The following is a 12,737-nucleotide window of genomic DNA, read 5'->3' on the forward strand; positions in this document are numbered from 1 at the left end:
TAAATATTATTACCTGCGTGATTTAGAGAGTAATCTTTAAACATAAACAACAACGTACAGCATTTTGCTGACAGTTGTTTTATGCTCAGCGAGCCAAAAGGATCATCTGTGTCATGTCTTTGCAACTTACTGGGAAAAAGTTGGTTTAAAAGTTGTTTTTTTCTTGATAAAATTATAGATTTTTCACAAAGAACAGTGTCAAATAAATGCTGCTTACAAACTCCAGCGATGTTTTAACACAGTTCATTTACATATAAACTGTTATGTGTTTAAAAAGTGTTTCTTCTAACTCAGGCTGGAAATGAGTTTTCCTCCACTGTCCTTAATTCTGACATCGAGCTTGAGCATTTAAAAGGAGAATAAATCTTTATATTTAATTAAACTGCAAATCCACAATGATAATTGTGACATTAAGCATAGCGAGTGCTTAATATTTCACTCGTGCTATACAGCTAGTAGGCTACCTGAATGCATCACTTAATGTAATTTAATATTTCACAGAGAAATAAAATGTTTTAATTAATGTTTAACATGATGGAAATTCACTGATTCTGTACTGGTGTAAAGGAAGTAAACACTCTTCTGGTTCTTTTGATTAATACCAAACTTCACCGTTCTGAGGAAGCTTGTTTCCTCTGAACGGTTTCTGAGCTCAGCCTCTGAGAGGGTGAAAAAGAGCAGACCAACGACTCCCCCAAATCAAAGGGGACCAGTTAAGGTGGTATGGGCTTCTGACTAGAGTGCCTCCTGGATATCTGAGTGAGGGGTTTTGGACATGTCACACCCAGGACAGGAGAGATTACAACTCTCGACTGACCTGCAAACACCTTGTTGTTCCTCCAGAAGAGCAGGCAGAAGAGGCTGGGAGCGGGAAGGTCTAAGCATCTCTCCCTACACTGCCTCCCGTGTGACCCAGGCATAGACATGCAATAGAAAATGGATGGACAGGCAGCGTGTTTGAGTTAATCAGGGCCAAATGATTTTGATGAAGAATGCAAACAGCTGATACCGGTGGTCTGTGTACTAAAGGTGTTGTTGGAGCTTGGACCGTGGTTATTTCCACCTCAGAAGCTTCCTCGATTTCAGTCTGTAACAGCTCTGCAAATACGAGGCCAAACCGAGCAGCCTCGAGCTCTGTGGATCAGAAGGCTGGCTGAAGTCTTCACTGCCGTGCTAAAAATGGCAAATGGTTGTCTTTTAATTACAGATACAGCCGCCTCCGGGGTGGAAAGTGTTAATGAACAAAATCCAAGATACCCTTGAATGATGAATTCCTGGCATTCACCTATTAGACTCCGGTTCATATATCTCATTTCTCTCACCCTGTCCTGCCATTATCTAAACGCCTGCAGCTTCAGGCCCAGAGTAAACACTGAGTCTGGGACTGAGGGCTGCGAGGTCACCGTGGATAGGTGATGACAGCTGAAGTCAGAGGACTGACTCTTGAGGGGTCACCCAGTCTGTCTGCCAGGGGCCTGAGGCACATAAGGAAGCATGGAAGGTGAAAGACTGAGTGCTGAGAGTAAAGAATGTGGCCACTTGCTCTGTGAGCCTCTGGACCCAAACTTAGCCTCAGACGTGTATCGCTTTCTTATTTTTAAACTATGAAATGTGGAACGATAGGCCATAGGCTACTCCTCTTATCTAGTTCATTTATTTAATTACTAAACCTGTCAGACAGTAACATCTTGCAGTGCATGGCCTAATATGGTGAATTAAGAGTGGAGATTATATCATTTAATAGGAAGGCACGGCACACCCTCTTAGAGGTTGGGACTGCAAACTTTATCACAGATTTAGCCAAAGAACATATGCTGCATAACTTACTACACACCAATCAGGCATAACATTGTGACCACCTGCCTAGTACTGTGTTGGCCCCCGTTTTGTTGCCATAACAGTCCTGACCCATCAAAGCATGGACGAGACCCCTGAAGGTGTGCCGTGGTATCTGCAACAAGATGTTACCAACGGATCCTTCAAGTCCCCTAAATTGTGAGGTGAGGCCAGCACATCCCAGCACATCCCACATCATTGCTGTGCTCCTCAAACCATTCCTGAACCATTATCCTGCTGAACGAGGCCACAGCCATCAGGGAGTACCGTTTCCATGAAGGAGCCTACATGGTCTGGAACAATGCCTAGGTAGATGGTACGTGTCATTGTAACGCCCACATGTGTGGCAGGACCCAAGGTTTCCCAGCAGAACATTGCGTAACACAACTTCCCCAATCATCGTTAGAAATCCAGACTTCCTGCACTTCTGCTAAACATTGTTACTCAATGTATTGAAGTCTCTCCAAAATTCCTAAACATGAATAGAAACTTCTGTTCTTTAGTCTCGCATTAACTCTCTTACTGGTAGCTGAGGACAATCGTGGCACACCTGAGTGGAGACTACATTCACCATCTGGGAAGTGACCCAGTCTGATGTGTAGTATCTCCAGGTGTGTGGGTTTGGTGGATCGTGGGTCAAAGAGGGTTAGGATTACTGATATGTTACTCATACAGCACATGAAGACTTTGTAGCTGATTAGACATCTGCACACACAAGCAGGAGCGGGTGCTGGACCCAAACAGTCCAAAAACGAGCTTTTCCCAGAGGTGAACACGTGGTCTGACATCATTAACGGTTTATGCAAAATATTACCTGACATTTTTTAACCTTATCACATACACAGTAGCTCAGCCTGTGTTTGTCAGGGTCTACTTCCTGTTTAATCCTTGCCCCACCCACACTTTCCTCGTCACACCAATGGGGATGTGTAAATGTCATTATGCGGTTAAGATGGATTTCTTTTCATTGTTTGTTTGTTTGTTTTTAAAGGAAACTTTTCTCCTTCATCAGCTGAGGAAATAAACCCTGTGTGGTCACACTGTGCCCTCGCGCCTTACCTCCCGCTCACCCTTATATCCCCCCATGTTTTATTCCAGCCTCGTGGCCCATAAATGGCAGCTCTGTGCGGCAGTGACAGCGTTAAAACCGCTCATGTCCGAGTCTCCACCTTCTATGTAAATGACAGCGTGAGTGAGTGGGACCCGAGGCGGAGAGCTCTTACTGAATGAGGCTGACGGGGACGGGGGGAGTTGCCTTCACAATAATAAGGAGGTGTGGGTCCGCTCTCTGCTGTTTGCATGTACCCGGAGCAGAGCAGCGATAGGCTACCTTTTGGATGCAATCATGTCACGAGCGCTGGGCTGTGCCACGAGAGCATCTGAATAATCCACACCGGCCATACGCGCACGGCAGAAGACTGAAGCGATGGGTGGCCAGATAACGCGAAATGCCTTTTACGGTAAGGAGCAAACATTTGTCATATCTGAGATGTTTCGGCGCCTTTGTTCAGGTCTTTGGCTGTGAGCTGCTCACGCTCTGTTATCAGGTACCAGCCTATTCTTTGCTCACAGTTACGTCACTCCTGTAATTAGAATAGGGGTCTCGAGACGCGCAGCTGTGTCTTCTGATTACGACGTAACAACCAGGATGTCCCCGGCTCCTCGCGCATTGACCTGCGCCCTGTATAGCAGTAAATTGCAGGGAGGTGTTTGCACTGGGAGCAGCTTAGCTGGAGGAGAGGAAAGTTGTGGGGTTTCCCCTCATTACTAAACAGAGCGTGCAGCTGTGCCTGAGAAATCAATGAATTGATTTTTTTTCTTTTGTATTGTCCTGTATGCCATCACTAAGGTCCCACCAGGGGCGTGTCCAAAGGATGGGGCATGGGGTGGCACCAGGCCCCATAGATGGTATCTCTATGGGGGGGCAAATTTGGCAAATATTGTAGCTTGTGCTCCATACTGTCCACTTAAAGCTTTACTTCTTAGCTTCCAGATTGTAAAACATAATTCTGCATTATTTTGAATTCTGTGTACTGTTACCAGTGCCTGAAGTACTTTAGTAATAGTACAAACGTATCCAAATACACTCGAAGCAGGTGTGCAAATACTTGTTTTCTACACACTGTTTGTATCTGATCAGATATTTGGGTTTCTCGTGCTCCACGTGCCACACTATTCCAAATATCCTGCACAGACCCCCCGGGGGCAAAGCATCCATCTGACAGGGCGGTTGCTGGCTATAAGCAAAACGCACAGGCCGGCTGAATTTCAAAGATGTGTTTTGGTGGTGTAGTGTTCTCTCCACGAGACCCCAGGGACCTTTTGTTCTGTTAATAAACAGTGGAGCTTCTGTATAGGTTCATACTCTGAATGTAGGCCAGCTTCAGTGCTTGTGTGGTGTCAGGCAGAGTTTTTAACAACAATAAGATGACAGTAACCCACCCGTCCACGTCCCCACACCCCCTCCTTTCTACAACAGCAAGAAATGAGGAAGTGAGCCGTGCCAGCAGTGTGATGAGGAATTCGTTCCTCGTCTTTGCACAATTATTATTAGCATGGTGTGTCGTGTTTGGGTGTGTGTGTATATATACCTATGTGTTACTATGGGGGTTAAGCTGTGTCCCTGATCCTGCAGCCTCTTCTGGTTTTGACCACCTGATCGTTCTAATTAAAGCCCTGAGATTAATCCAATTACTTAAAGAGGGACAAGCTAAGACAGCAGGAAGAGCTCCTTTTCTCTGGGATCAAGGTCAAACGCCTCCAAAAATTAGAACACGGCGTTTTTCTTGTTGTGCGATCAGAATGCAGTCTTACCTGGTATTGGTGTTAGTCTCTAGCAAGGCTGTCATCAGGACTCACAAAGAGGCCCAACTTATTATTTTTACTAACACAGCCTGTTAAAGGAAAACACGTCATTATATTTGTCCATAAAATTCAGTTTTGTGAATTTTAAATCACTTATTGAAAAGTTTTGTGTATTTCTTCAGTGTGAAGTTTGAATGCAAAATTAAATCTCTCGACATGTTTTACTAATAAAACGGACTCAGAGCATGGCTGCTCTTTTGTGCATTACAACATTGTTCTGTGTGTTGATGGCAACAAAATATACAAAATGGTAATCAACTGTAAATTAGAAACAACTCGAATAAAACAGCACGTCAGTTTTCATATGGGAGAGGTTTGTTTTGATAGGGTGGCTTTTGTTTGCTTTAGGCTTTACATGCACCAGGTTTGCATAACATTTTGGTAAAAACCACGTCTAACCCAAATTTACAGATATAGTCGTGGAATTTGGAATCTGAATATAGTTATTATCAAATATGTAAGTCGAACAAATGTTCTGCTGTAAACATAAGGCTGTTTCGTGGCTCACGTGTGTGATGTTCTTGCAGAAATGTGAGCTAAGTCACGTCTTATAAAGCTCGCAGTCTCCTCTTCATGGTTGATGTTAGAAAACTCTCCAACAGAACTTTTCCCTAGCAAACGTTTGGACCCATGGAAAGCGTTTGTGTGATTTCATGTCCCAGGGCTCTGGGACTATTCAGTGTTTGAACTTTACTCAGAACTCGTTTGACATTACGTCTAGTTTTCTTTTGTTCAAAGATGCCTGTACAGATCAAAACTGTTCTTAACAATAAATACTGAATTCTCTGATGTTTTAAGAAGGATACTGAGTGATTTTATTCCTGGATCTCATCACTTTAAACGACCATGGAGCAGTTCTGACAGTTGTGCAGAGTCCTGCACACAAACTGCTTTCACAGTGCATCTGAAATAATTTAACTGTAATAATGACCAAAGCTGTTACTCGGTATTTTATGGTCTTACCTTCAACTGCAGACTTTAGTTTTGTCATCTTTTTTCACTTTAACTGCTTTTTCTCGTCTGCAGTCACGCCTGCCTTTGTTTTGCCAACAGCGACGATGTTTGCTGTCCTCGATGTTCCTCATAGTTGAGTTAAAACTGCAAATTGCTTGCTAGTAAGAACCTGCAGGTACAGCAGTGTTTGAGTGAGTACAGGAGGCAAGCATATGATAACTGGGAGTGATTCATAACCTCAGCTTTAATCACAGACTGTACAGAAAAAGGTTGCCATCATAGCCACTGCGACATCCTGTTTCGAGACCTCCATTTCAGCTGTTTTGCCACCACCATCTTGGTTTTTGGAGGTAGAAGTCTCCACGTGTGAAGGAGCAGCTGATGCTAGCTTTCATCCACACAAACACAGGTTACACCTTACAAATAACAATAAAAAATAGAGTTTTAGTCACCAGAACCACATCGAAAGCCATCATTTTGTCTGATAACTCAGTTAAAATGCTGTAAAATTCACAAACGTGGTCCTGAAGTGCATGGCAGTGAGTTTTTGAAGTGTCTGTGAGGCCCAACAGAGCTCGCAGCTACAGCTGTGTGTGTGTGTCAGCGTTCCTCTAATGGTGGAACTGTTGAGAGGGGGGGAAATTAGCTAAAGTTAGAATTTTAATGTGGGAGTCTTTGTGGTGGCTTCATCTTTCAGCCTCAGAGGCCGACACTTAGTCATGACAGGCAAGTTAAGGCCGGTCCAAAGCATTATGGGTACCCCCCCCCCCCCCCCCCCAATCAAAGTATAACTGTTTCCATGACAACCCACAGCCATTGATAGAAAGTGCTTCTTTCTAAATTTGAAAAAGCAGGCATTAATTTCTGAACCTTTGCAGTGATGTTTTCTTCTGCATGTGAGCCTTTTTGGAAAATGTGCCTGTTTAAAAAAGAAAGTTAAAATCGTTGCTCTGCGTCTCTCACTGTTTACGTGTTTGCACGACCACAGCGAGAGCTGCTGGGGAACAGATTATGCTTTCTAAAATTGAATCTCTGCAGGCTGCTGTTCTCAGGTGTGAAGCACCAGAGCACATCCAAACAGCGTTTGCTGAGTCGGTTGCGTAATTGAGTCTGCCGAGTGTGTGGGAGCTCCACTTCTGTGCTCCCGATTGACTGAAAGTGGGCCACTGTCTGCGGCTGATTCGACGCAGCGTCTGGTTGCATTCGAGCTGAATTGGATTCTGTATCCGAATGCAAAGAGAAGCTATATCACAAAGTAAAGATTCGTAACTTTGTCGAATTGGACTGGGGCTCGGTAATGTCACGGGATCTGCCTCAGGTTATTGAACGCACCAGCAGCCTCTGTTTTGTTTTTTCTTTTTGTGTGTAGGAGAGTATAGTGACAGGAACGTATGTCTCTGGGTCAGGTGGCATTGTTGAGAGCGTGCATCAGTGTCGCACACATAGCTGTTGCTTCCTCTAACTTAAAGCATCAGCTCTCGTGACAGGTCACCTTCAAGGCAGCGCCCACACGATGACTTCCAGTCAGTACTGAATAGCATCTCGCATGCTTCAGTCAATACACGCTGCATGTCATTACGCCTCTCCACCAGCCTGCTCTCTTTCTCTAACAGAGAGGCATCGTGGGACAGCATTGTGCTCCGCTGTGCGCAGCCTTGTGATATTATTATTTATTGATTACTGTTGTGTAATCCCTTCCGTGAAGAGAATGTGGTAAGACTAGTGGGCCGTAGTGGATGACGTCAGTCAGACTTCATCCTATCCACGTCTCACCTTTCACTACCAGGCCGTCCCAGTGTGAATTATTTAGGCGTCGCTCTGCAGCAGGTTAAGCTCTGAGCTGTTGAGCACATTTCATTTGGTAGTTATGTTATGATCATTTGTAGCTTCTCATTTGCAGGTGACTTTATTCCGTTTAATATAATTTCAAATTTAATCCGTTTTGTTTCTGTCCAATCTGCTGGCCATTATACAGACATGACTGTGGACTCGGTGGGGAATGAATATTTCATATAGTTTTTGTTCACTCGCTCTTTTTTAATTTTTTTTATTTTATGAAACCTGTCCTGTCAATTCAGTTCAGTTTTTTTATACATTTATACAAATCACAAGGGGTCCAGTAGTTGCACTTTCTATTTCCTTCAGTGGAAACCAGTTTGGATGCACATTTTCTTGTTTAAAAACATCGTTATTTGCTTCAGGTTGGCTTTCTAAGTGGACCAGTTGTAAACTGTTTCAGTGGTGGTTGCACATATTAAACATGGGCTAAGTTTAAATAATGAGATAAGAGTCTGAACTGTAGAAGTAATCCCTGTGGCCCAAGAGCTCAAAACTCACTGATCTCAGGCCTTTTTTAAAACCCGTGGTTCTTTATGATGTCAGTAAGAGCATGCGGTCGTCTAAAGCACCAACTGCTGGCTATGAGAGCAGAAGACCTGGCTGTGTGCCGTTTCTGTTACTTCTGTTTGCAAGGGGGAGCTAATCAGAAGAAAGTTAGCTTAAAGCCAGGGGGAAGGTCTTCTTTCAGAGAGTGTAACATGTGAAGGGGTCATGGAAAGCTACCTTTGCACAAGGTTGAAAACATGGAGTTCCTCTGTAGCATAAAAATCTGCCAAACTGATACTGAAGCCAATCAGTATTTCAGTTAAAAAGGAGAACTGGTGGTGAGTTACATTATTGTATTACAGTTTGTTGAGCCGCTTGGAAAGCAAGTAAGCTGTTAGAAATGTGCTTGGACTTTTGAGTGACCAACATTTTTTGATTGGTGCTATAAAACTCAGGCAATATTTGACAGGATTAGTATTATGGGGCTTTCAGACATAATGCAGCAAGCTCTCAGAAAGGCATTCTTTCCAAACTCCTTCGAATGAGGTCTCTCTCCCACTTTGTCCTGAACATTCGTCAGGAACCCTCGACGTTACATTTTAACCCTCTGTGCGTCTCTTGGACGTCGTCAATGTCAAAGGTAGGCTGGTGGACTCAGTGGACGTCCCTCAGAGAAAGACCCTGGGAGCAAAGTCAAAGTCATCATCTTTGCAGGAGTTGTTGATGAAAATGAAGAAGGAGCTCTTAGATGGAAGAAGTTAAACTTCTAGCATGTGGTTTGTGTCGGGAAAGGGTGCATTTCACCCAAACCTAGATCGTTTTTTCTTGTAATCTAGCAGTGTTTGTGCCTAAACCTTATAAAACATCAGCTAAAAAAAAGAGACGTGGAAAAATAGCAGTCCAGCCTGGTGTGGTGTGTGTGCCGTGGAAACTGAACTTGTTGTTTTATCAGCTTCTTCTGATACTTGTTTCTTAATTTGATAAGAATCAATCAAGTTGTTATTAGTAGACTTCATTAAGATAAAAGGTTTTTTTCTCTAACAAAAGTGAAAATACGATTGCCACTGATGGTAATCGTTGCTCAGTGTTTAGCAGTCAGTAGTATAGCTAAAGGAGGGGAAAAAAGCCTACCTGAGCTAATCCAAAGTAAATTGTTTTTTGGACGGGATCACCTGACACTGATCTGAGCAGTCACAGACCAACAGATCTCTCACGATGTTCCTTAACAACATTTCTGATCTTTTGGTCGCCACCAGCGATGCAGTGACTTCCTGGTACCTGCCCTCAGGTAGAGTAGCAGCCACAGCTACCGTAGCAGTCGGTGCCTGTTGAGTTTTATATGATCTGACTGCATCTGTCACACATGTGTGCAACTTTGGAGATGAGTAATAAGAGGAAACGTAACACTCTGGGTGACTCTGTAAGAGGCACAGCATGTTGTTCTTGTACCTGTACTGTAACGCGTAAAGCCTTCTTGCCGAAATGATAATGCATGTGATTAATTGTCGCCGTTATCGTGTGATTCATTTCACTGTTGCAGTTACATTAGACTGAAATGGCATTTTGTCATGAGTCAGTGCGATTAAATGCATCATCCAGACACTGCTATGTAAACATCATTAAGAAGTTGTTTGTCATTGCCCTCCAGGCTTGTTGGCAGTGTTTTAAATGACGCTGTCAGCTGATCTACAGAGAGAAACATCTGAAAAAGAAGCAAAGGAGAAGCGTTTTCCACCTGTGAAGTTTTGGTAAAGATGAAATGGATTTTATTTATCCGCCCTGTGTTGGTAATGTTTGCAGTTATCCCGAGAGAACGAGCTGAAGCTAAACAGTCCGCTTTGTGTTTTCTTAACAAATGATTCTGGTGAGTGATCCAAAGTACACCAGTATATTAATGCTCATTTACTTCTAATAGGTGCATAAATAAACTGTGATAAGCTTGAGTGGAAATGTAAACCTGTAAGGATCTGGTGTTTGACGTTACACCCTACACCAGTCTGCATGTTTGTTATTCCCATGTTCCCACATTGCTTAAAGGCTTGATGGGCTATCGTAAAGTCACAAAAGTAACTCTGTGTGCGAGGTTGTGTTTTCTCTAATGTTTCCCAGGATGAGCTTCAAGCTGGACTTCACATGGCAACAAGTGCAGAGAGTGGGTTGGTATGTGGGCTACCTGTGCTTTGAATGATACAGCCTCATCGTGTTTCCATGGTGCTAAAATTGGGCGTATCAGTGGAGATCTGGGTCAATGACATGTGCAAACACCGGTCAGGGTTTGTTTTAGTCCCCCTTGGAGATGGGTCTGAGGCTTTGGACACAAAGTGTGTATCACAGCAGAAAAGTGATTCTGCACACACTGCTAATGCAATATGTTGCCTTTGTATATGAAGCAGTATAGCCTGGATATTAGTCTTCATCATTTTATGCAGCGCATGGTTCAAAATCTCTGCACAGCTGAATGAACGGCCGAGGTTCCAGCGAGTGGCGGGTTATATGGCACAATACAGCTCAGCTGTTACCTCACAGGAACATTTCATTTGAAGAACAGCTTTTGCGGGTGTTCCACAGAACAAGGAAGTGATGTACCCACTAGACACGGAGCAAATATTTGAATAGTGTTCTGGACACATAAAATTCGATTAGCATGGGAAACTGCTTGAGTTGAACAAAAAACCTCTCGTCATCCACCTGAATGAAATGATGAGACCGCAGAGATGTTCATTGCAGTATGACGGTATTATCTGTCTGTGTACTGTGACGAGCGATCGGACCTGTCACACATGTGCTGTCATTAGTGGGATAAACAACCCTCTGCACTCCTGGGCAGAGGAATACAAGCTTTTCACCCTGTTTGTTCATAATAAGACATCCTTGACCTTTGGCAAAATGGCTCCTATGAGGCTTTTAAAACAACCTCTTCACTGATAACAAAAGTATAAAGCTGTGTGCACAAGAACGGGTTTAGCGGAGGCAGCTGTTAGACTGTAGTCAACAAGAGTTATTTACATTGAGGGGTCACATCTCGGGCTCTGAGGACATGAGCATACTCCAGGATTTGTGTTCCTGAGGTAATTGGACGACTGAGACGGGCTGCTCGAGGCAGCTTTGTTTTTCTGATAGCTTCAACAAACAGCAAGCCTTAAACAAAGCCCACTAAGTGGGGAAATAGTCGATATCTGGTCAAAAGTAAATTCAAAGCTTAAGCCATATAGTCTGAGTGCAGTGGCCAATGTTGGGGGGGGGGGGGCTTCTGCAAAGAAGCTATCTGAACAGCAGGCGACTGGTATCCAAATCAAGTAGGACTAGCAGTAAGTTATCATGCATTTCAGCATTTTTAAGTGGAGCTGGTACAAGAAACATTTTTTTAGCCAGCTGCAACCTTAAGACTTTCTATAGTGAAGGCAATATTTATGCTGCTGCTGTGTTTAAAGCAGTGCCATCACTGTGTTTCATGAACTATCTAAGAATTGCATTAAAGTACATATCCTGAGTATGTTGATAGGTTACCCACACACGCATCCATCCATGCTTCATTCATTTCAGGATTACAGGGGAGGATATACCCTGGACAGGTTATCAGTGTCTTGCAGGGCTAGCACTCAGAGACAGACAACCATTTGCACTCACATTCACACCTATGGGCAGTTTAGGGTCACCAGTTAACCTTGCCGCACCGACTGCATGTCTTTGGGCTGTGGGAGGAAGCCAGAGTACCTGCAGAGAACCCACAAACATGGGTGTGCAAGCTCCACACAGAAATACTCTGGCCAGGTGGTGGATTTAAACCCAGGACCTTCTTGCTGTGAACCAACAGTGTTAACCACCGCAACACTCCGGCCTACCCGAGTTTGCTCTTCTGCAGCAGCAGCAGAAGCAGCTTAAATACTATGGCCTGTATGGGATTTGCCAATTGGATGTATAGACGTTTATCAGCTGAGACATCAGCCGATGTGGGCTGGCACTGAGATGAGCTGATCTGCCAGGATTACAGCTGAGCTTGACTTCATGATGCTGCCTAAACGAGTGCTGCGCATGTTACCTTGGAGAGGAAGAAGTACCACGAAGAGGAGAGATACTTGGATACCGTGTAGTCTTGATATTCGCTCAGAAGTTAAACCAGCTGTGAATTCAGCGTTTCCAAAATGTAACCGTTGACCCACAGATACCTGAAATGGATGCTTTTTTTCTGTGTTCACTAGTACTCCTGTTTGACTGGAAAAACACAACCAAGCAAGACTATAAATATAATTTTACTGTGTCTCAATAAACAAAAGGCATCTGTTGTAAGCTCACTGATGGCTGCCGAGTGAGCCGATCAAGACCTTTAGATACCACGGGTTGCTAAGGAACATGAATTCACACGTAGCCCCTTCTCTCTGCAGCAGCTGTGCCTCTTTAGAGCCCGCTAATTCATTCAGCTCAAACTGCCCAGGACCACGTGAACCACATTCAACAGCCGCTCCTCTGTAGCACTGCCTAAGACAAAAGGCCTCAGCCGTCTTCTTAAGTTCGGGGCCAGATAGAATGGTAGACATGCTGTGTAAAACTGTAGTGTTATTACAAGATAAACACAGACAAACACAAAGACGGACTACAAAGCGTGCTGTTGTCTTTGACGAAATATGTGGACTTATCAGGACTCTGCAGGACATCTGCTGCTGCCCTTGAGTTGGCTTTCATTGTTTCAGGGTCTGGTCAAATCAGGCAGGCCTCTGTAAAACTGAATGTTAATCATATAATTCTGGCAATTTTTGTAA

At 43.8% G+C, this 12,737-nt stretch overlaps 1 protein-coding gene across 2 annotated transcripts in view; it reads left to right on the top strand.

Annotated features, from left to right (window-relative positions):
- neurl1aa (neuralized E3 ubiquitin protein ligase 1Aa) overlaps positions 1 to 12,737 on the top strand; it is a 68,444-nt gene that overhangs the window by 24,040 nt on the left and 31,667 nt on the right. The window contains exon 1 of one of the 2 annotated variants that reach the window (XM_086297087.1): positions 2,914 to 3,296. The exons of the other annotated variant lie outside the window; for it this stretch is intronic. Within the exon in view, the coding sequence (XP_086153213.1) occupies positions 3,263 to 3,296 (34 nt within the window). The 5' untranslated portion in view covers positions 2,914 to 3,262. Of the gene's footprint in view, positions 1 to 2,913; positions 3,297 to 12,737 lie in introns of those variants that run through there. 2 annotated transcript variants of the gene reach the window in all.

This window comes from Aulonocara sp. 'chitande type north' Nkhata Bay, linkage group LG6 (assembly GCF_057382095.1).
Source record: "Aulonocara sp. 'chitande type north' Nkhata Bay isolate Kocher_YH1m ecotype deep benthic linkage group LG6, A_spYH_male_GT1.1, whole genome shotgun sequence".
NCBI classification, from domain to species: domain Eukaryota; kingdom Metazoa; phylum Chordata; class Actinopteri; order Cichliformes; family Cichlidae; genus Aulonocara; species Aulonocara sp. 'chitande type north' Nkhata Bay.